Consider the following 22,004-nt stretch of genomic DNA (forward strand, 5'->3'; position numbering starts at 1 on the left):
CGTGCAAGGCGTGACGCGCACCCTACGGGCGTGCAGCGGGCAGCGTGCCACACGCAGTGCAACGTGCAACACGGCAGCGTGCGATGTGCGGGGCTGTAACGGGGAGGCGGGGGGGGGTGCACGGGGGGGGGGGGGTGCAGGGGTCCCCTGGCACCGTGCGGGGCTGTGCAGAACCGGGGGTGCCCGGTGCACCCTGAAATGCAAAATGAGGGTGCCTGGAGCGGGTGCCAGGGAACCGGGGGGTACCGGTGTACCAGGGGGGTGCCCGTGTACTGGGGCGAGGGGGATGCCGGTGTTCCAGGGGGTGCCGGTGTACCGGGGGCGGGGGGGGGGGGTGGGGTGCCGGCAGCCCAGCGCACCCCTCTCGGCGGCCGCGGGGACGGCAGGTGCCGGGCCGGGCGCCCACCGGACACCCGACACCGCGGGGGCGGCTCCGAGGGGGGCCGGAGGGTCTCCCCGTCCCCGGGGGCGGCTCCGGCAGGGACCGGCCCCGCCCGGTTCGGAGCCCCCCCCCCCCCGCCTCCTCCGGTGCCCCCGGGGCGATAAAAGCCGGTGGCGGCACCGCTCCCCGCCGCCTGCTCCGCCGGTACCGGCCCGACCCGACCCGCTCCGCCCGCGTCGCTCCAGGTAACCCCGGCCCCGCTGGGGACCCCGCCGACACCCAACGCGGCCGGGACCGACCCCCCACCCCCCCACACCCCCCGGGACCGCCCGAGGGGCCCCTCCCGGTGACACCGGGGTCAAACTGGGACCGCACCCTCCGGTACCACCCGAGCTGGGACCGACCGGATCCTCCGGGACTGCCCCCACCCCCCCCGCCCGGTACCGCCCGAATCAGGACCAGGACCCCCCAGTACCACCACCCCCCCCGCCCCCCAGTGCCCAAGCCCCAGTGCCATGCTGGGTGCCAATGCCCTGTCCCCAGTGCCAAAGTGGGTACCCAGAGCCCAAACCCCAGTCCCAGTGCCATACTGGGTGCCAATGCCCTGCTCCCGGTGCCATACTGGGTGCTCCCGGTGCCATAGTGGGTGCTCCCGGTGCCATACTGGGTGCCCGGTCCCCCTCCACCCCCCGGCCCGGTGCTCGGGTCCCTCCGCGCTATAAATAGTCCCGGCCCGGTCCCGGCCAAACATGGCCCTGCCCGAGCTGGCCCCGCCCCCTCCCCGCCACACCCACCGCGGCCCCACCCACGGGACACACCCACTGTGACCACGCCTCCATGGCCACACCCCGCCCAAGGGGGCGGGGCGGCAGACACACACACACACACACACACACACACACACACACACACACACCCCCCGGGTCCTACTGCCCGCCGTGTCCCCTAACGCCGTGCTATGCTGCAGGGCGTGCCCCATGCCCCACGGCGTGCCCCACGCCCCACGCCACGCCCCACCCCGTACCATATCCATTGCCATGCCATAACCCCAAGCCATACCCCACGCCAATACCGTGCCCCACGCCCTGTGCCATGCCGTGCCTGGTGCAAGGCCGTGCCCCACGCCCATGCCCTGCCCCACGCCCTGTGCCGTGCCACGCCTCCTGTGACAACAGCCCACCCACCCCAGCGCCCACCCGTCTCCCCGCAGCCCCACCATGCCGTTCAGCAACACCCACAACAAGTACAAGCTGAAGTTCTCGGCGGAGGAGGAGTTCCCCGACCTCAGCAAGCACAACAACCACATGGCCAAGGTCCTCACTCCCGCGCTCTACCAGCGCCTGCGGGACAAGGAGACCCCCAGCGGCTTCACCCTCGATGACGTCATCCAGACCGGCGTCGACAACCCCGGTGGGTGACAGCGCAGGGTCCCCAGCCCGCCCAGGGGTTCCTCGGGGCTGCTGCCGGGAGATGCGAGCTCTTCTGGGTCACCCCCAGTGCCAGACTGGGTGCCGATGCCCTGGCCCCAGTACTGTACCGGGCGCCCAGTGCCCCAGCCCCAGTGCCATACCAGGTGCTGTTGCCCTGGCCCCAGTGCCAAAGTTGGTGCCCAGTGCCAGACCCCTGTCCCCGGTGTCACCCCGGGTGTCATCGCCCTGTTCTCAGTGTTATACTGGGTGCCCAGTGCCAGAGCCCTGTCCCCGGTGCCACCCCGGGTGTCATCGCCCTGTTCTCAGTGTTATACTGGGTGCCCAGTCCCCGAGCCCTGTCCCCAGTGCCACCCTGGGTGTCATCGCCCTGTTCTCAGTGTTATACTGGGTGCCCAGTGCCCAAGCCCTGTCCCCAGTGCCACCCTGGGTGTCATCGCCCTGTTCTCAGTACTATACTGGGTGCCCAGTGCCCGAGCCCTGTCCCCAGTGCCATACTGGGTGTCATCGCCCTGTTCTCAGTGTTATACTGGGTGCCCAGACCCCGAGCCCTGTCCCCGGTGCCACACTGGGTGTCATCGCCCTGTTCTCAGTACTATACTGGGTGCCCAGTGCCAGAGCCCTGTCCCCAGTGCCACCCCGGGTGTCATCGCCCTGTTCTCAGTACTATACTGGGTGCCCAGTGCCCTGTCACCCATACCAGTGCCCTGTCCCCAGTGCCAGACTGGGTGCTGATGCCCTGTGCCCTGTTCCTAGTGCCGTGCCCTGCCCCAGTGCCACACCCTTTCCCGGTGCCCTGGTCCCACTGCCACGTGTGGTGCCATGCCTTGTCCCGGTGCTGTGTCCGATGCCCAGTGTGGTGCCAGCTGCCCCCCTGACACCCCCCTTTCCCCCCCCCCCCAGGCCACCCCTTCATCATGACAGTGGGCTGCGTGGCTGGAGACGAGGAATCCTACGAGGTCTTCAAGGATCTCTTCGATCCGGTGATCCAGGACCGCCACGGCGGCTACAAACCCACTGACAAGCACCGCACCGACCTCAACCACGAGAACCTCAAGGTCCCGGGCACCCCCGGGGTGGGGCGGGGGGGGGGGGGACGGGTGAGGGAGCGGGGGGGGATGTAGCCAGACACCTGGGACCCTTTGGGGACATGGGTGCCAACTGGGAGGGTGGTGGGATGGGGGTTTTGGGGTGCTTGGATGAGTGGATCCCTGCTGAGCTGGGAGAGAGGGGTGACTGGGGGGGTGTGTGTGTGTGGGGGTGTGCCTCAGGCTCCTGGACACCTGGGCCGTGGGGACAAAGGGACACGGGTGCCCTCTGGGGTGCTGGGGTGGGTGGTGGTGGGGTTGATGGGGGAAATTGGGGTGCCTGGCAGCCTGGGTCCCTCTTGAGCCGGGAGGGGGTGTGGGGAGAAGGGGGGTGTCCCAGGCTCCTGGCCACACGGGGCCCACTGGTATTTTGGGCAGGGGGGGGACGACCTGGACCCCAAGTACGTGCTGAGCAGCCGGGTGCGCACCGGGCGCAGCATCAAGGGCTACTCCCTGCCCCCCCACTGCAGCCGGGGGGAGCGCCGAGCCATCGAGAAGCTGTCCGTCAACGGTGAGGGGCGGGGCCTATCGGGGCGAGGCCATAGGGTGTGGTCCGGAGTGGAAGGGAGCGTGGCCAGTGCGCACAGGGTGGGGCGGGGCTCGGGTGTGGCTGTTGCGGGGTGTGGGCGTGGCATGGTGGGGCGTGGTTTACGGGCGTGGCTGGGGGGGAATGGGTGGAGATGGGTGTGGCACAATTGCGTGCGAGCGCCGCCATTGGCCGGGCCCACGTGCCCGGTGGTGGGTGTGGCCGATGGGCGAGGCCTGAGCATATGGGTGTGGCCAGCGGGCGGGTGTGGCCTTGGGAGGGTGTGTGGGCGTGTCCGTGCCGTGACCCCGCCCTCTCCCCCAGCCCTGAATAGCTTGGAGGGGGAGTTCAAGGGCCGGTACTACCCGCTGAAGGCCATGACGGAGCAGGAGCAGCAGCAGCTCATCGACGACCACTTCCTCTTCGACAAGCCCGTGTCGCCGCTGCTGCTGGCCTCGGGCATGGCCCGCGACTGGCCCGACGCTCGCGGCATCTGGTGGGGCACCCTGAGAGCAGAGTCCCATCTGCGGGGGCACCCACACGCTGGGGACCCCAACTGGGAGGGGAGCAAGGCACGCCCGGAGAGCAGGGTCCCACCTGGGGGGGCGGAGGGGGCAGGCAGTTAAAGCCCCCCAGGCACCTGAATCCCACCTTGGGGGGGATGCAGGGTGCACCCACATATTGGGGTCACACCTTGGGGTTGGAGGGGAGGGGGGGGGCATGTAGGGGCCACCCAGATGAATCTGGAGGTGCCTGGAGGCCCGCGCCACTGCTGAGGGTGGGGGTGTCGTGTGTGTGTACCCCAACACAGGCACAATGACAACAAGACCTTCCTGGTGTGGGTGAATGAGGAGGACCACCTCCGTGTCATCTCCATGGAGAAGGGGGGGAACATGAAGGAGGTGTTCAGGCGCTTCTGTGTTGGCCTTAAAAAGGTGGGTCAGGGCCCTGGGGTGGGGGAGGAGGGTGGGGTGGCATGGGGGACGGGGGGCATTGGGCCCTTGGAGGACATAGGGGCATGTGGGGGACATGGAGGGGCTTGGGGGACACATGGGGATATGGGGGACACAGGAGGACATGGGGGTGGCACGAGGGACGTGGCGTGTCATGGGTGCACGGGCACAACGGGGACGTTGGGGTCAGGGGTGCGTTGGGGGACATCGAGGGACATAGCGGGGCATGGGAGGGACATGAGGGACATTAGGGCATGGCGGGGCTGAGGGCACGTTTTTGGGCACAGAGGACACTGGGGGGTCTCCTGGGAAGGTGGTGGCAGTGGTGCCCCCCAGGCTGGGGGTCAGGACGGTGGGGAGTGGGGACCCAGTCCCACGTGTGTGGGGTGTGTGTGTGTGTGTGTCCCCCAAGATTGAGGAGATCTTCAAGAAGGCGGGTCACCCCTTCATGTGGACGGAGCACCTGGGCTACATCCTGACCTGTCCCTCCAACCTGGGGACGGGGCTGCGGGGAGGTGTCCACGTCCGCCTGCCCAAGCTCAGCCAGCACGCCAAGTTCGAGGAGATCCTCAAGCGCCTCCGCCTCCAGAAGCGCGGCACAGGTGGGCACGGGGGGGGCGAGGGGGCTGCGGGGTACGAGGTGGGTGCCCTAAGGTGCTGACACCCCAGTCCCCCCCCCCCCTCCCCTCCTCCAGGTGGGGTGGACACGGCGGCCGTGGGCGCCGTCTTCGACATCTCCAACGCTGACCGCCTGGGCTTCTCGGAGGTGGAGCAAGTGCAGATGGTGGTGGACGGGGTGAAGCTGATGGTGGAGATGGAGAAGAAGCTGGAGCAGAACCAGTCCATTGACGACATGATCCCTGCCCAAAAATAGGGGACACCCCCTTTCTTGGGCACCTCACCAGGAACGGCCTCAATAAATGCTGCTGGGCGCCGCTGTGAACCCAGGCGTCCGGGCTGGGGTCAGGGGGGGACACACAGAGGGCGATGCCCACCCAAACACTCAAGCGAGAGGGGTGCTCCTCCACCCTGGAGCACCCCGGGGTGCCTTTGCAGCTCCTCCTTCACCTTAACTCTGCCCCCGCCCCAAGGTCGTGATGGGGGTGTCCCCGGTACTGATGGGTGCTGACGCCAACAGGTTTCCTATCTTTATTGGGGAGTTGGGGTACAGACCGGGGCAGGAATAACTTAAAAATGTGCCAGGGTGGGGTGTGGGGGGGTTTTGACACCAGAGCCCCGGGGCCCAGGGCCATATTTACAGGCTGTACAGGGCTGGGGGACACGAGGACAGCTCCCGGGGAGGGGCTCTGGGGGACCCCAGGATGCAGCCACAGCTCTGGAGACCCAGGGGTGGGGCAGGGGTGACGCAGAGCCCCAAACCTGGGAGCTGGGGGACCCTAAGGTCCCAGAAATGATGTGCCCAAGGTCCCCAAGCCAAGGTCCCCAAACTGGTGGTCTCTGGGGTCCCGGAGCTGGTGAACCCCAAGGTCTTGGCACCAATGTTCCCAAGGTCCCAGAGCTGGGGGCTGCCGGGGTCCTGGATCCGATGGCCCCACAGATAGCCAAGGGGTCCCCGAGCCCCCAGGGTCCTGGGGCCAGCGACACCTGGGGGTCCCCAGGGGCACCCCAGATGCCCGAGCTGCCACAGCACAGGCCCCTGGGTGCTGGTGCCGATATCCCCAAGGGGGGGGGGATGCTGGAGCTGAGGGAGCCCCCCCTGGGAGCCCCCCAGAACAGCTGCAGCCCCTGTGGAGAAGGGGGGGGGGGGGTCTGGCTCCGTTGCAGACCCCCTGCACCAACAGTGCTCCCCGGGGAGGGGGTTGGTCCCAGTGCCAACGCAGCCCTGGGTGCTAGATCTGACGCACCCTTGGAGGGGGGGTGGGGGGGGGTGGTCCCGGCACCAACGCGGCCCTGGGTGCCGGATCCGGTGCGGCCCCCCCGCCCCGAGGAGCTCCCAGTGCCGACGCATCCCTCAGGGGGGGATCCCGGCGCCGATGCCGCCCCAGGTCCCAGCTCCGGCGCATCCCCCCCCTTGGGAGGGATGCAACCCTTGAGGCGGGGGTCCCAGCTCCGGCGGGTCCCTAGAGCTGGAGCTGACCGGCCACGCGCGCCAAGGTGGCGCGGAAAGCGCCAGCGGTGCCGGCCAGGCGCCGGAAGAGCACGCCGTGGAGGCCGAGGCGCTGGAGCCGGCAAACCTCGGCCTCGAAATGGCAGAAGTGCTCGCTGGGGCCCCGGTCGTGGGTGCAGGAGAGCAGGAAGGGCTGGGGCTGGCGGGCGCGGCAGCCGGCCGAGAGGGTGGCCTGCCGCAGCGCTGCCATCACCGCCTCGGCCGGCCGGGCGCTCGTCACCTTCACATGCCAGGGGCATCGGAGCAGCCGGGGTTCGGCTTCCTTTTGATCCCAAGGTAGATGGCAACTGTGGGGAGGGGAGCGGGTGGGGGGGGGTGGGGGCAAGAAGGTGGTGGGCACAGGGCTACAGGGTGGGGTAGGGCATGGGGCTGCATGGGGTGGGTATGGGGGGGGGGCTACAGGGCACGGAGGGCTGTGGGGTGGGTACGGGGGCGACAAGGCACTGAGAGCAGTGGGTAGGGTGAAGGCAGGGGGCTGTGGGGAGGGTTATGGGGGCTACAGGGCACTGAGGATGGGTATGGCAGGGGGCTGTGGGGGTGGGTTTGGGGGGGCCATAGGTATGGTGCAGGCAGAGGGCTGCGGGGAGAGGATGGGGGCTCTGGGGCACAAGAGGCAGAGGGTATGGGGACCCTGGGGCACCATAGGCAGTGGGTATGGGGGCTCTGGGGGGTATGGGGACTCTGGGGCACAGGGGCAGTAGGTATGGGGGCTCTGGGGCACCGGGGCAGTGGGTATGGGGGCTCTGGGGCAGTGGGTGTGGGGGGTATGGGGGCTCTGGGGCAGTGGGTGTGGGGGGTATGGGGGCTCTGGGGCACAGGGGCAGTAGGTATGGGGGTTTGGGGGTTCTGGGGCAGTGGGGATGGGGGGTGTGGGGGCTCTGGGGCACAGGGGCAGGGGGTATGGGGCCTCTGGGGCACCATAGGCAGTGGGTACAAGGGCAGGGGGTACGGGGGCTCTGGGGCACCACAGGCAGTGGGTATGGGGGCTCTGGGGCAGTGGATATGGGGAGTATGGGGGCCAGGGGGTGGGCAGGGGGGCTGTCCCCCCCCCCGGGACACACCCCTGGGCATGAGCACCCACCTTGTGAGCGCAGGTCCCCCGATTCTCTCAGGTTCGTCTGCGACCCTGGGGAGGGGGGGGGCACACGTCAGAGAGGGGGGGACGACACACACATGTCAGGGAAGACCAGGGGCTCTGTCCACCCTGGGAAGCACCAAGCCACCCCCCACCACCATTTTGCACCCACTTTGGGTGACACCTTTCAGGGCCATCACCACAGTTAATGTGGGGGTACAGTCCCCAGCTTGGGGTCACTCTGCCCACACACACACCACCACCACCCCCCCCCCAAAAGCTGTGCTCCCAATTTAGGGGATAGCACCTGGGCAAGGTCATGTCCCCTGGGAGGGGCACTGCCCCAATTTTGGGGGGCACATCGTACCCCATGGGTCATACCTATTTTGGGGGGGGGAACACACAGAGCCCCCCCCCCCCCAAAGTAATGCTGAGTTTGGGGGGCACCAGCCTCAGCTGAAGGCACACCCATTTTCCCCAGGGTGATGCCCCTTGGCAGGGTGGGGGGCATTTCCCCCCCCCACAAAGCTGTGCCCAAATTGGGGCGGGGGAGCACTACCCCCACACTGACAGGCACGAGTGCAACCCCACAGTGGGGAACAACTGTGCCCACACCCCACCCCACCCCCCCACAGCCCCAAACCCCCCCAGCAGGCAAAGGCTAAAAGGCAGAGAGAGAGAGAAGGGACAGGAGCAAAGCGTGGCAGGCGCCGGCAGCACCGTGCCGGGCACTGGGAGCACCGGGACAGGCACTGGGAGCACCGGGACAGGCACTGGGAGCACCGGGAAGGGCACTGGGAGCACCGGGAAGGGCACTGGGAGCACCGGGAAGGGCGCTGGGAGCAGCGCGCCGGGCACCGGGAGCACCGGGACGGGTGCTGGGAGCACTGGGACAAGGTACTGGGAGCACCGGGAAGGGCGCTGGGAGCACCGGGACAAGGTGCTGGGAGCGCCGGGACAAGGCGCTGGGAGCGCCGCGACGGGTGCTGGGAGCACCGGGATGGGCGCTGGGAGCACCGGGACAAGGCACTGGGAGCGCCGGGACGGGCGCTGGGAGCGCCGGGACGGGCGCCGGGAGCACGGGGATGGGCGCTGGGAGCACCGGGACGGGCACCGGGAAGGGCACCGGGAGCGCCAGGACAAGGCACTGGGAACACCGGGACAAGGCACTGGGAGCGCCGGGACGGGCGCCGGGAGCACCGGGACGGGCGCCGGGAAGGGCACTGGGAGCACCGGGAAGGTCACTGGGAACGCCGGGACAGGTGCTGGGAGCACCGGGACAGGCACCGGGAGCACCGGGACAAGGCCCCAGAACACCACTGGGCTGGGGCACTGGGGTAAGTGCTGGCAGCACTAGGATGGCCACCGGGACAAACCACCAGCGCCGCCGGCACAGGCACAGTGGGGAGCGCTGGCGGCGCTGGGACGAGCACCAGTGGCACCGCGACGGGTGCCGGTGACACCGGGCACTTACTGATTTTGGCTCCTGGAGGCGTGGGGGTGCCCGAGACGCACCTATTAGAGCTCTGCCGCTTAGAGGGGTCAAGAGTGACCCTGGAAGAGAGAAGAGGCAGTGAGGAAGGCGAGGGCAGCGCCGGCGGGGCGGGCACAGAGCCCGCGGCCCCCTCACCTGCGGGTCAGCTTGGAGGTCAGCTTGCTGAAGAGGTTGGAGGTGGCCCGCGAGCGGCTCTGGGGCAGCGGCGAAGCCTCAGGCGCCAGTGTGGGGGATGCGGGGGGCCCGTTAGGACCCCCCCCCGTTCGCCGGTCCCGCACTTGCCCGCCGTGGAAGGTGCTGCGGACCGTGGTGCCCCGCGCCAGGCGGGCCCGCTCCGAGGAGGCGGCGGCGATGCTGTGGCTGGAGGGGGACGCCGGAGGCACCCGGCCGGCGACGGAGCTGTGGGCAGGGGAAGGAAGAAGGTGTTGGAGTGTTGCGGGGGGGGGGAAAAGGAGAAAGACAGGAGAGGACCCCAGGGGGGAACAGGAAGACAGGAAAGGACCCTGGGGGGGGGGGACAGGACACTGGCAGGAGAAGGGAGAGAGGACAGGAGCCCAGAGGGGAGCAGGAAGATGGGAGGGGACCCCGGGGGGGGACAGGACGGGAGGGGACCCCGGGGGGGGGGACAGGAGGGGACAGGACACTGGCAGGAGGAGAGGGACAGGGCAGAAGCCCAGGGGGGAGCAGGAAGACGGGAGGGGACCCTGGGAGGGAGGGGACAGGACAGGAGGGGAGAGGACACTGGCAGAAGGGAGAGAGGACAGGACCTCAAGGGGGAGAAGGAAGACGGGGGGGACCCCGGGGGGGACAGGACAGGAAGGGACCCCGGGGGGGAACAGGAGGGAACAGGACACTGGCAGGAGTAGGGAGAGAGGACAGGACCCCAGGGGGGAGCAGAGGAAGACGGGAGAGGACCCTGGCGGGGGACAGCACAGGAGGGGACAGGACATTGGCAGAAGAGAGAGAGGTCAGGACAGGAGCCCAGGGGGGAGCAGGAAGACGGGAGAGGACCCTGGGGGGGGGACAGGACAGGAGGGGAGAGGACACTGGCAGGAGGGAGAGAGGACAGGACCCCAAGGGGGAGAAGGAAGACGGGGGGGGTGACAGGACAGGACCCCAGGGCGGGAGCAGGAAGACAGGAAAGGACCCTGGGAGGGGACAGGACAGGAGGGAACAGGACAGTGGCAGGAGGAGGGGGACAGGACAGGAGGGGACCCCGGGGGGGGACAGGACAGGAGGGGACCCCGAGGGGGGAACAGGACAGGAGGGGACCCCCCCCCCCCACCTGTTCTCCTTGCCATTCTGCAGCAGCGAATGGCGGTCAGTGCCCGGGCGCTCGGTGCAGACGTAGGTGTTCCTGCGCGCCATCACGCTCGAGGGGAGGTTGCTCTGCAAAAGCACCAGGTGCCATCAGCGCCATGGGTGGCCCCCCCTCCCTCCCTGAGTCCTGCCCCACTCCCACCCCCCCCACCCCCCCCCCCCCCGCCACCTCGTTGCCCACCGTGTTGATGGCGCTGTCCTTGTGCCGGTCGGGGATCTCGGCCTTGTTGGGGTTGTTGGCGCTGCTGACCATGGGGCTGGAGGGGGGCATCCCGCGCCCGCTCCCCACCACGCTGCAGCTGGCCTTGCGGGCGGGCATGCGCTCCTCCTTCAGCTCCGCGTCGCCCGCGCTGGTGGGGCTGCGCTTGGGGTGCATGGGCACCGGCGAGGGGCCGCCTGCGGGCAAAGGGGAGGGGGGTGTGTTGCAGGGGGGGGTCAGTTCTATCAACCAGCCACCCTGTAGGATGTAGGAGACGGTGCCCACCCTGCCCTGGACCCCCCCCCAGGCATGAAGACCACCCTAACTCTGCACCCAATGGGGCATAAAGCCCACCCTGCCCTGCATCCAGTAGGCATGGGACTGGGTGCCCACCCTGCCATGGACCCCACAGACACAGAGCCCACCCTACACTGCACCCCACCAGCACGGCACTGGGTGCCCACCCTACACTGCACCCCACAGATATGGCACTGGGTGCCCACCCTGCCTTGAACCCAGTGGGCAAGGGACTGGGTGCCCACCCCACCCCGAACCCCACAGGCATGGAGCCCACCTTACACTGCACCCAGTGGGCATGCGACTGGGTGCTCACCCTGCCTCAAACCCCACAGGCATGAAGCCCACCCGACTCTGCACCCCAGAGGCATGGGACTGGGTGCCCACCCTGCCATGGACCCCACAGACACAGAGCCCACCCTACTCTGCACCCAGTGGCCACACGACTGGGTGCCCACCCTGCCTCAAACCCCACAGGCATGAAGCCCACCCGACTCTGCACCCCACAGGTATGGCACTGGGTGCCCACCCTGCCCTAGACCCCACAGGCATGAAGCCCACCCTACTCTGCACCCAGTGGCCACGCGACTGGGTGCCCACCCTGCCCCAAACCCCACAGGCATGAAGCCCACCCTACTCTGCACCCCACAGGCATGGCACTGGGTGCCCACCCTGCCTTGAACCCAGTGGGCAAGGGACTGGGTGCCCACCCCACCCCAAACCCCACAGGCATGGAGCCCACCTTACACTGCACCCAGTGGACACAGGACTGAGTGCCCACAGGCATGAAGCCCACCCTACTCTGCACCCCACAGGCATGGCACTGGGTGCCCACCCTGCCTTGAACCCAGTGGGCAAGGGACTGGGTGCCCACCCCACCCGGAACCCCACAGGCATGGAGCCCACCTTACACTGCACCCAGTGGACACAGGACTGGGTGCCCACCCTGCTCTGGACCCTGCAGGCATGGGATTGGGTGCCCACCCTGCCCTAGACCCCACAGACACAGAGCCCACCCTACTCTGCACCCAGTGGGCACGCGACTGGGTGCCCACCCTGCCCCGGACCCCACAGGCACGAAGCCCACCCTACTCTGCACCCCACAGGCATGGCACTGAGTGCCCACCCTGTCCTGGATGCCACAGGCACAGAACCCACCCTGCCCTGGGCCCCGCAGGCATGGGACTGGGTGCCCACCCTGCTCTGGACCCCACAGACACAGAGCCCACCCTACTCTGCACCCAGTGGGCACGCGACTGGGTGCCCACCCTGCCCCGGACCCCACAGGAACGGCACTGGGTGCCCACCCTGCCCTGGACCCCGCAGGCATGGGACTGGGTGCCCCCCCTGCCCCAAACCCCACAGGCACGGAACACACCCTGCCCTGGACCCCCCCCGGGGCACAGAGCCCACCCTACCGTGCCCCCCCTGCCCCAAGCACGACGCCCGGCCCTGCAGGCGCAGGACACCGTGCCCACCCCGGGGACGGGGCTGGGGACACTCACAGAAGTCGCTGTGCCGCCGCTGCCGGTGGTAGGTGGTGGCACCGCGCTGGCTCTTGCTGTGCGAGGACGCTTTCCCGGTGCCGTTGGCCGCCTCGCTGGGTGCCCGCACCCGGGCCAGGGAGAGGCTGCTGCCCGTACGCGACTCTCCTGCCTCCACCTGTGAGCGGCAGCGCCCGTCACCAGCCCTGCCCGGCGTCCCCAGGCAGGGACAGCGGCGCCACCGCGCGTCACCTCACCTCGTTCTTCCTGCCCAGCAGGAGGTAGGTGGCCGTAACCTCGTTGTATTTCTGGTTACTCAGGGACTCCTTGATCTCCTCCCGGGTGTAGCCCATGCCCACCATCACCTCTGCGGGGAGCGGGGATAGTGAGGGGGCACCGCCGGTCCCCGGCGGACCCCCACCCCGGGGTGCCAGGGTGGCACTGTGCCCTCACCGATGCGCTTGGCGTCCCCGAAGTCCTCCTCAGGCTCCTTGTAGGGTTTCAGCTCGTCACCCTCGTAGCCGATGTTGATCCACTTGTCCTTCATGATTTGCTGCGGGGTGACATGGGTGACGTTGGGGGTGTCATCAGCACCCACCCCCCCCTGCGATGCCAGCCCAGGGTGCTGGGCCCCAGCCAGGGCACTGGTGGCTGCATCCTGCCCATGCCCACTGGCACTGTAACAACCCGTCATCAGTCCCAGAGCTAATTAAGCTAATTAAGAACACTGGGAAGCGGGAGCCCACGGGGTGGGGAGTGAAGTGGCTAGGGACAGTGCCCCATCAGGGTGGGAGGATGTCCCAGACCTGCCCCCCCCCGCCAGCCCTCCCCTCACCTCGAGGGTGCAGCGCTTGGCCGGGTTCAGCACCAGGAACCGGCGCAGGATGTTCTCGCAGTCAGTCGACATGTAAAAGGGCACCCGGTACTTGCCCCGCAGCACCCGCTCCCGCAGCTCCTGGGGGGGGGCCAGGATGCACCACGTGAGTTGCGGGGCACCCACGTCCTGGCGTGGGGCAGGCACCGACCTCCCATCGGCATGGGGACAAGGGGGGCACTGTCACCCTGGGCATGAGGACAGGACAGGACCAGTGCTGCCCCACATTTGGGGGTTCGGGGTTGGACAGGACAGGGGAACGGGACAGGTGCTGCCCCACATCTGGGGGTTCGGGGTTGGACAGGGAAGGGACAGGTCCTGCCCCACATCTGGGGGTTTGGGGTGGGCACTGTCCCCAGTCAGGCAGGGGAATGGGACAGGTGCTGCACCACATTTTGGGGGTTTGGGGTTGGACAGGACAGGGAAGGGACAGGTGCCGCCTCACATTTGGAGTTGGACAGGGAAGGGGACAGGTGCTGCCCCACATTTGGGGGTTTGGGGTTGGACAGGGAAGGGAAGGGACAGGTGCCGCCCCACATTTGGGGTTGGACAGGGAAGGGGACAGGCGCTGCCCCACATTTGGGGTTGGACAGGGAAGGGGACAGGCGCTGCCCCACATTTGGGGGCTTGGGGTTGGACAGGGAAAGGAAGGGACAGGCGCTGCCCCACATTTGGGGGTTTGGGGTTGGACAGGGAAGGGAAGGGACAGGTGCTGCCCCACATTTGGGGGTTTGGGGTGGGCACTGTTCCACACCAGGCATGTGGCCAGGACAGGACAATCACCATCCTCAGCCAAGAAGGGGACAGGACAGGGCTGGGTGACAGGAGGGGACGTCGCCCCATCCCGCCTGCCCACCTTGAGGTTGTGGCCGTCGAAGGGCAGGGAGCCGCTGACCAGGGTGTAGAGGATGACACCCAGGCTCCAGATGTCAACCTCGGGGCCGTCGTACTTCTTGCCCTGGAAGAGCTCGGGGGCGGCGTAGGGGGGGGATCCACAGAAGGTGTCCAGCTTGGAGCCCAGCGTGAACTCGTTGCTGAAGCCGAAGTCGGCAATCTTGATGTTGGCGTCGGCGTCCAGCAGCAGGTTCTCCGCCTGCAGGCACCAGGACGCAGAACGGGCACCGTGTCCAGCACAGGGCCACCGAGACGGGCACAGGGACGGCGGGATGGGGACACTGGGATGGGCACCGGGATGGCAGGATGGGAACACTGGGATGGGCACCACATTGGGCACCAGGATGGGCACCGTGTTAGGCACTGGGATGGCAGGATGGGGACACTGGGATGGGCACAGAGACGGCGGGATGGGGACACTGGGATGGGCACCGCGTTGGGCACAGGGATGGGGGCACTGGGACGGGCACCACATTGGGCACAGGGAGGGTGGGATGGGGACACTGGGATGGGCACAGCGTTGGGGCCACCAGGATGGGCACCGGGATGGCAGGATGGGGACACTGGGATGAGCACCACATTGGGCACCAGGATGGGGCCACCAGGATGGGCACCGTGTTAGGCACTGGGATGGCAGGATGGGGACACTGGGATGGGCACTGCGTTGGGCACAGGGATGGGGACACTAGGACGGGTACCACATTGGGCACAGGGAGGGTGGGATGGGGACACTGGGATGGGGCCACCAGGATGGGGACACTGGGATGGGCACCGGGATGGCAGGATGGGGACACTGGGATGGGCACAGAGACAGCGGGATGGGGACACTGGGACGGGCACCACGATGGGGCCACCAGGATGGGCACCGTGTTAGGCACTGGGATGGCAGGATGGGGACACTGGGAAGGGCACCGCGTTTGGCACAGGGATGGGGACACTGGGACGGGCACCACATTGGGCACAGGGAGGGTGGGATGGGGACACTGGGATGGGCACCGTGTTGGGCACAGGGATGTCGGGATGGGGACACTGGGATGGGCACCGTGTTGGGCATAGGGATGTCGGGATGGGGACACTGGGATGGGCACCGGGATGGCAGGATGGGGACACTGGGATGGGCACAGAGACGGCAGGATGGGGACACTGGGATGGGCAGTGTCCAGCATGGGGCCACCAGGATGGGCACCGCATCAGGCACAGGGACAGTGGGATGGGGACACTGGGATGGGGACAGTGTCCAGCGTGGGGATGCTGGCATGGGCACATCTGGCACAGGGACAGTAGGATGGGGACACTGGGATGGGGACAGTGTCAGGCACCCCATGTGGCACAGGGACACCGGGAAGGGCACAGTATGGGGTAGTGCCACCACAGGGCACCCCACTGCCCCTGCCCAGTGCCACCCCCGGCAGGGGACACCGCGGGGTCCCACCTTGAGGTCCCGATGGACGATGTTTTTCTGGTGGCAGTAATGCACGGCCGAGACGATCTGGGGACAAGGCCAGTACTCGTGGGGTGTCACCAGTGCCCACTGTCCCCACTGCCACCAGCGTGTCCCTCCATGGCGCCCACCCCGCCTTTCCTTGGCCTCTCCTGTGTGTGTGTCCCCCCCCCCGATCGATGCCACAGCCAGTGGCCCCAGGGAGGATCGATCCTGGCCATGTGTGGCTGCCACGTGCCAGCCCTCCCCCACGGCCACCCCCCCTCGCAATGTCCCCAGCCCAATGCCACCACAGTGCCACAACCCCCCCCACCCTCTGCCAGCCCCCCACCACATCCCCAGCCCCCCCCCCCCCCATCATGCCACATCCCTCCCCACCCTCTGCCAGCCCCCCACCACGGCCACCCCCCCTCGCAATGTCCCCAGCCCAATGCCACCACGGTGCCACATCCCCCCGCCTCCTCTGCCAGCACCCCCCCCCCCCACCTGTCTGAACTTGGCTCGCGCCTCCTTCTCCTTCATCCTCCCATGGGACACGAGGTAGTCGAACACTTCACCTGCAAGGACACCCATGGGTGCCTGTGTGCCCCCCACCCCAGGCACAGCACCCCCAGAAGGAGCCTGCACCACCCCCCCTCACCCCAGGCATGGCACCCCCAGCCCAAACCACCACCCCCCTGCCCCCCCCCCAGCCATGGTGGGCACCGTGCCCCACACTAGACCACTGGGTGCACCCCCTAACCCCAGCACAGCACCCTGCGGTGCACCCAGGCAGAGCAGAGCCCCCCTGGGGGGGGGGGGGGGGGGAGAGTGTTGCAGCACCCTTGGGGAGGGGGGGGCGGGTGTCAGGGTGCCTGGGGAGGGGTCTCACCAGCACTGGCATACTCCATCACCAGGTACAGCGTCTTCTCTGTCTCAATGACCTCGAACAGTTTCACTGCAGGGAGGTGATGGTGGGGAGGGGTTGGGGGGGGGGGGGGGTTTCAGCACAGGCACCCACGGGTGCCCCCCCCCCCCCTCCAAGAGTCAGGGGGCCCACTCACCAATGTTGGGGTGGTTGAGACCCTTCATGATGCGAACTTCCCGGAAGAGCTGCATGGAGCAGGGGGGGGAAGGTGAGGGGGGGCAACGGTGTTAGTTGGGGGGGGGCCAGGCCCGCCCCCCCCTCCCCCCCCCCCAAACCCCATGAAACACCCCCTCGTGTGCCCCCCACCTTCTGGAGACTGGTGGGGTTCAGCTGCGTCTTGTCGATGATTTTTATGGCCACCTAGGAAGGAACCGGGGGGGGGTGGTGAGGGAGGGGGCGGTGCTGTCGGTTACCCCAACCCCCACCCCCCCCCTCAGACACCCAAACTCCCCCCAGCACCGCAATTCTCCTCCCAGTTGCACCCCCCAGCTTCCCTCACACCCTCTCATACCCCCCCCGCCCCCAACTCCACCAGGATCCCCATTTCTCCCCCCATTTCCCTCCCAGGCCCCTTGTCTCTCCCCACAGGGCCCCCCCCACTTCTCCCCCCGGGTCCCCCCCACCCCCCCACCTCACGGCCGGTGAGGATGTGCCGGGCCAGCTTGACCTTGGCGAAGTTGCCCTTGCCGATGGTGCGCAGCAGGCGGTAGTTGCCAATGTGGGGCTGCTCCTCGGGGCAGGAGGCGATGGAGTTGCGGCAGCGGGCACCCAGCGAGCGGCTGGACCAGGCCGAGCCCTTCTCCGAGCGGCTGCCCCCCAGGCCCGCGAGCTGGGGAAGGAAGGGGAGGACACACAGCTGAAACATCCCCCCACCCCCGTACCCCCCCCGCCATCCCAGCTTATTGCACGAGTGACCAGTACTGCTGAGACCCCTCCCAGCTCATCGCAGGAGTGACCAGTACTGCTGAGACCCCCCCAGCTCATTGCACAAGCGACTGGTGCTGCTGAGACCCCTCCCAGCTCATTGCACAACTGACTGGTGCTGCTGAGACCCCTCCCAGCTCATCACAGGGGTGACCAGTACTGCTGAGACCCCCCCAGCTCATTGCACATGTGACTGGTGCTGCTGAGACCCTGCCCAGCTCATCACAGGGGTGACCAGTACTGCTGAGACCCCCCCCAGCTCATTGCACAAGCGACTGGTGCTGCTGAGATCCCTCCCAGCTCATCACAGGGGTGACCAGTACTGCTGAGACCCCCCCAGCTCATTGCACATGTGACTGGTGCTGCTGAGACCCCTCCCAGCTCATCACAGGGGTGACCAGTACTGCTGAGACCCCCCCCCCCAGCTCATTGCACAAGCGACTGGTGCTGCTGAGACCCCTCCCAGCTCATTGCACAACTGACTGGTGCTGCTGAGACCCCTCCCAGCTCATCACAGGGGTGACCAGTACTGCTGAGACCCCCCCAGCTCATTGCACATGTGACTGGTGCTGCTGAGACCCTGCCCAGCTCATCACAGGGGTGACCAGTACTGCTGAGACCCCCCCCAGCTCATTGCACAAGCGACTGGTGCTGCTGAGACCCCTCCCAGCTCATCACAGGGGTGACCAGTACTGCTGAGACCCCCCCAGCTCATTGCACAAGCGACTGGTGCTGCTGAGACCCCCCCCAGCTCATTGCACAAGTGACTGGTGCTGCTGAGACCCTGCCCAGCTCATCACAGGGGTGACCAGTACTGCTGAGACCCCCCCCAGCTCATTGCACAAGCAACTGGTGCTGCTGAGACCCCTCCCCAACTTATCACAGGAGTGACCCCGCCCCCTCCAGCTCACCACAGGAGCGATTGGTGCTGGAGAGACCCCCCCAGCTCATCACAGGGGTGCCCTCTGCCGCACCCCCCCCCCCGCTCACCACAGGGGTGCCCCCCGCCCCCCAGCACCCAAAGGCCCCCGGGGGGGGACGCTGCCCCGGCCGGTGGGGTGGGGCCCGATCCTGCCTGACCGGCTCCAGGGCCGCGTCCCAGCCTCGCCCGTGTGGGGGGGGGGGGGGGGGGGGGGGCTCTGCTGGCCCCAGTGTGCCCCCCCCTTCCCAGCTGTGGGGTCACTGGGGTCCCCCCATCACGCCAGTACCGCCCCCCCCCCCAATCCCCCCACTCCCGCTTAATAGCCCCAGAGCCCCCCTACCCCAGTACAACCGGGCCCCTCCCGGTGCTCCGCCAGTATAAACCAGCCCCGCCCCCGGTGACCCCCTGGTACAAACCGACCCCTCTCGGTGCCCCCCCCGGTAAAAACCGACTTCCCCCCAGTATCCCCAATTCAAACCGACACCCACACGGTGCCCCTTGTACGAACCAGCCCCCCCACATCCCCCTGGTATCCCCAATACAACCCACCCGCTCCCAGTGCCCCTCCGGTACAAACCCGGGGCCCCCCCCGGTACAACCCACCCCCTCCCAGTGCCCCTCCGGTACGAACCATCCCCTCCCGGTGCACCCCCGGTGAAACCCACCCCCCCGGTCCATCCCGCCCCACCCCCGGTGCCCCCGCCGGTACCAGCCGCCCCCCTCCCCCGGTACATCCCCCCCGCTCACCGTGTCCGCGTTCCGCTCGTTCCCCGCCGCCAGAGCCGAGCGCGAAGACATCTTGACCGGCGGGGCCGGGGCCCGGGGGGGCGGGGGGGGGGAAGGGGGGGGGAGGCTCGGGGGTCGGCCCGGGCCGGGCCGGGCGCACCGGGCGCGGCCGCTACCAGCGGCTCATGGCCGGGCCGGAGCGCTCGGAGGCGGAGCCGGGGCCGGGCCGGGCCGGGCCGGGCCCGGGCGGGGGGGGGGCCCTAAGGGCGGGCGGCGGCGGGGGCGGCCATGGGCCGGGCCGGGCCGGAACCGGAAACGGCACCGGGCGGGGCGGGGCTCCGCGGCGGGGCTGGCCACGCCCCTTAAAGGCGCCTCAGCCCCCCCCCGGCGGCCGGGAGGGGGGGGGGGGAGTAGGGGTACCGGGGTTATTTGAGGGCGCGGGGGGCATTCAGGGGGGGCAGGGTCGTTGAGGGGCTGTGGGGGGGCAGGGGTTGTGGGTGTTTTGGGGGGGCAGGGGGCGGTTGGCGTGGAGCCAGCGGGTGGAGGGCGTTCAGGGGTACGGCGGCGCCGAATTGGGACCGTGGGAGCGACCCCCCCCGCCCGGGCTGGGGACACGCCTGGGGCGCGGGGAGGGGCGCTGCCCCGCCCTTTGCCTTTAAGAGGAGCGTCAAGGCGGGGCTGGTCCCGCCCCCACCGGCAGCACGGCGGCCAATCGCAAGCCGCCGGGCGCGGCCGCGGCTCCTTCCCATTGGCTGCGCCGGGGCATGGAGACAGCCCGGCCGGCCCCCCCCGGCGGGGGCGGGGCCCACGCCAGCGCGCCTTTGCGATTGGCTGCTGTGCCGGCCAATCGGCGGCGACAGGAGTGTGCGGGGGGGGGGGCCGGGGGTGAGCGTTAACCCCTAAGTGGCCGGCGGAGGTGTCACATGGAGGAGTTCGACGTCACGCGGGGTGGTGGGGACACGGTGGGACATGAACACGGGTGGAGGGGGGGGGCAGGACGTCACGTGGTGCTGGGCGCTGGGCCGGTGTCCCCGTTTGCCACCCGGGGCCGGGGGGGGCGGGGCGGGTGACAACGATCGGTCCCCCAGTGCCACCCGGGTCCTGTCCCTGTGCCGTGCCAGTGTCCCCCGGTGCCACCCGGGTCCTGTCCCTGTCCCCGTGCCAGTGTCTGTCCCCCAGTGCCACCCGGGTCCTGTCCCTGCACCGTGCCAGTGTCCCCCGGTGCCACCCGGGTCCTGTCCCTGTGCCGTGCCACTGTCCCCCGGTGCCACCCGGGTCCTGTCCCTGTCCCTGTGCCGTGCCAGTGTCCCCCGGTGCCACCCGGGTCCTGTCCCTGTCCCCCAGTGCCACCCGGGTCCTGTCCCTGCACCGTGCCAGTGTCCCCCGGTGCCACCCGGGTCCTGTCCCTGTGCCGTGCCAGTGTCCCCCGGTGCCACCCGGGTCCCGTCCCTGTCCCTGTGCCGTGCCAGTGTCCCCCGGTGCCACCCGGGTCCTGTCCCTGTCCCTGTGCCACGCCAGTGTCCCCCGGTGCCACCCGGGTCCTGTCCCTGTGCCATGCCAGTGTCCCCCGGTGCCACCCGGGTCCTGTCCCTGTCCCTGTGCCATGCCAGTATCCCCCGGTGCCACCCGGGTCCTCTCCCTGCGCCGTGCCAGTGTCCCCCGGTGCCACCCAGGTCCGGTCCCTGTGCCGTGCCAGTGTCTGTCCCCCAGTGCCACCCGGGTCCTGTCCCTGCACCGTGCCAGTGTCCCCCGGTGCCACCCGGGTCCTGTCCCTGTCCCTGTGCCATGCCACTGTCCCCCGGTGCCACCCGGGTCCTGTCCCTGTCCCTGTGCCGTGCCAGTGTCCCCTGGTGCCACCCGGGTCCTGTCCCTGTCCCTGTGCCGTGCCAGTGTCCCCCAGTGCCACCCAGGTCCTGTCCCTGTCCCTGTGCCAGTGTTCCTCAGTGCCACCCGGGTTCTGTCCCTGTGCCATGCCAATGTCTGTCCCCCAGTGCCACCTGGGTCCTGTCCCTGTCCCTGTGCTGTGCCAGTGTCCCCTGGTGCCACCCGGGTCCCGTCCCTGTCCCTGTGCCGTGCCAGTGTCCCCCGGTGCCACCCGGGTCCTGTCCCTGTCCCTGTGCCGTGCCAGTGTCCCCCGGTGCCACCCGGGTCCTGTCCCTGTCCCTGTGCCGTGCCAGTGTCCCCCAGTGCCACCCAGGTCCTGTCCCTGTCCCCGTGCCAGTGTTCCTCAGTTCCACCCGGGTTCTGTCCCTGTGCCATGCCAATGTCTGTCCCCCAGTGCCACCTGGGTCCTGTCCCTGTCCCTGTGCTGTGCCAGTGTCCCCTGGTGCCACCCGGGTCCCGTCCCTGTCCCTGTGCCACGCCAGTGTCCCCCAGTGCCACCCGGGTCCTGTCCCTGCACCGTGCCAGTGTCCCCCGGTGCCACCCGGGTCCTCTCCCTGCGCCGTGCCAGTGTCCCCCGGTGCCACACAGGTCCGGTCCCTGTGCCGTGCCAGTGTCCCCCGGTGCCACCCAGGTCCGGTCCCTGTGCCGTGCCAGTGTCTGTCCCCCAGTGCCACCCGGGTCCTGTCCCTGCACCGTGCCAGTGTCCCCCGGTGCCACCTGGGTCCTGTCCCTGTGCCGTGCCACTGTCCCCCGGTGCCACCCGGGTCCTGTCCCTGTCCCTGTGCCATGCCACTGTCCCCCGGTGCCACCCGGGTCCTGTCCCTGTCCCTGTGCCGTGCCAGTGTCCCCCAGTGCCACCCAGGTCCTGTCCCTGTCCCTGTGCCAGTGTCCCCCAGTGCCACCCGGGTCCGGTCCCTGTGCCGTGCCAGTGTCTGTCCCCCAGTGCCACCCGGGTCCTGTCCCTGCACCATGCCAGTGTCCCCCGGTGCCACCCGGGTCCTGTCCCTGTCCCTGTGCCATGCCACTGTCCCCCGGTGCCACCCGGGTCCTGTCCCTGT

General features: G+C 69.0%; 2 protein-coding genes across 5 annotated transcripts; one reads left to right on the forward strand and one right to left on the reverse strand.

Moving 5' to 3' along the window:
• The first annotated feature begins 544 nt into the window (after positions 1-544).
• CKM (creatine kinase, M-type) lies at positions 545-5,319 on the forward strand. 2 transcript variants are annotated; one of them, XM_042805434.1, is made up of 8 exons: positions 545-627; positions 1,593-1,792; positions 2,713-2,867; positions 3,276-3,408; positions 3,748-3,919; positions 4,235-4,358; positions 4,789-4,978; positions 5,072-5,319. In XM_042805434.1, exons 2-8 carry the CDS (start codon positions 1,600-1,602, stop codon positions 5,248-5,250), a joined length of 1,146 nt encoding a protein of 381 aa, XP_042661368.1. In that variant the 5' UTR covers positions 545-627; positions 1,593-1,599; the 3' UTR covers positions 5,251-5,319. The 2 variants fall into 2 exon arrangements, with proteins under 2 accessions (XP_042661368.1, XP_042661367.1); XM_042805433.1 differs by having other exon boundaries at positions 580-627; positions 1,572-1,792.
• A 192-nt stretch (positions 5,320-5,511) lies between these two features.
• MARK4 (microtubule affinity regulating kinase 4) lies at positions 5,512-19,318 on the reverse strand. 3 transcript variants are annotated; one of them, XM_042805432.1, is made up of 18 exons: positions 19,084-19,314; positions 17,122-17,319; positions 16,797-16,850; positions 16,627-16,675; positions 16,455-16,520; positions 16,070-16,140; positions 15,575-15,631; positions 14,105-14,341; positions 13,210-13,329; positions 12,828-12,927; positions 12,632-12,741; positions 12,396-12,552; positions 10,576-10,790; positions 10,360-10,463; positions 9,210-9,473; positions 9,054-9,133; positions 7,586-7,630; positions 6,613-6,791 (listed from the first exon to the last, which is right to left on the reverse strand). In XM_042805432.1, the coding sequence occupies exons 1-18, from the start codon at positions 19,132-19,134 to the stop codon at positions 6,727-6,729; spliced, it is 2,043 nt and encodes a 680-aa protein (XP_042661366.1). In that variant the 5' UTR covers positions 19,135-19,314; the 3' UTR covers positions 6,613-6,726. The 3 variants fall into 3 exon arrangements, with proteins under 3 accessions (XP_042661365.1, XP_042661364.1, XP_042661366.1); XM_042805431.1 differs by lacking the exon at positions 9,054-9,133 and having other exon boundaries at positions 5,512-6,791; positions 17,158-17,319; positions 19,084-19,318; XM_042805430.1 differs by lacking the exon at positions 9,054-9,133 and having other exon boundaries at positions 5,512-6,791; positions 19,084-19,316.
• Between the last annotated feature and the right edge of the window lie 2,686 nt (positions 19,319-22,004).

Source organism: Tyto alba, unplaced genomic scaffold (genome assembly GCF_018691265.1).
Source record: "Tyto alba isolate M040663 unplaced genomic scaffold, T.alba_DEE_v4.0 Super-Scaffold_44, whole genome shotgun sequence".
Lineage (NCBI taxonomy): Eukaryota > Metazoa > Chordata > Aves > Strigiformes > Tytonidae > Tyto > Tyto alba.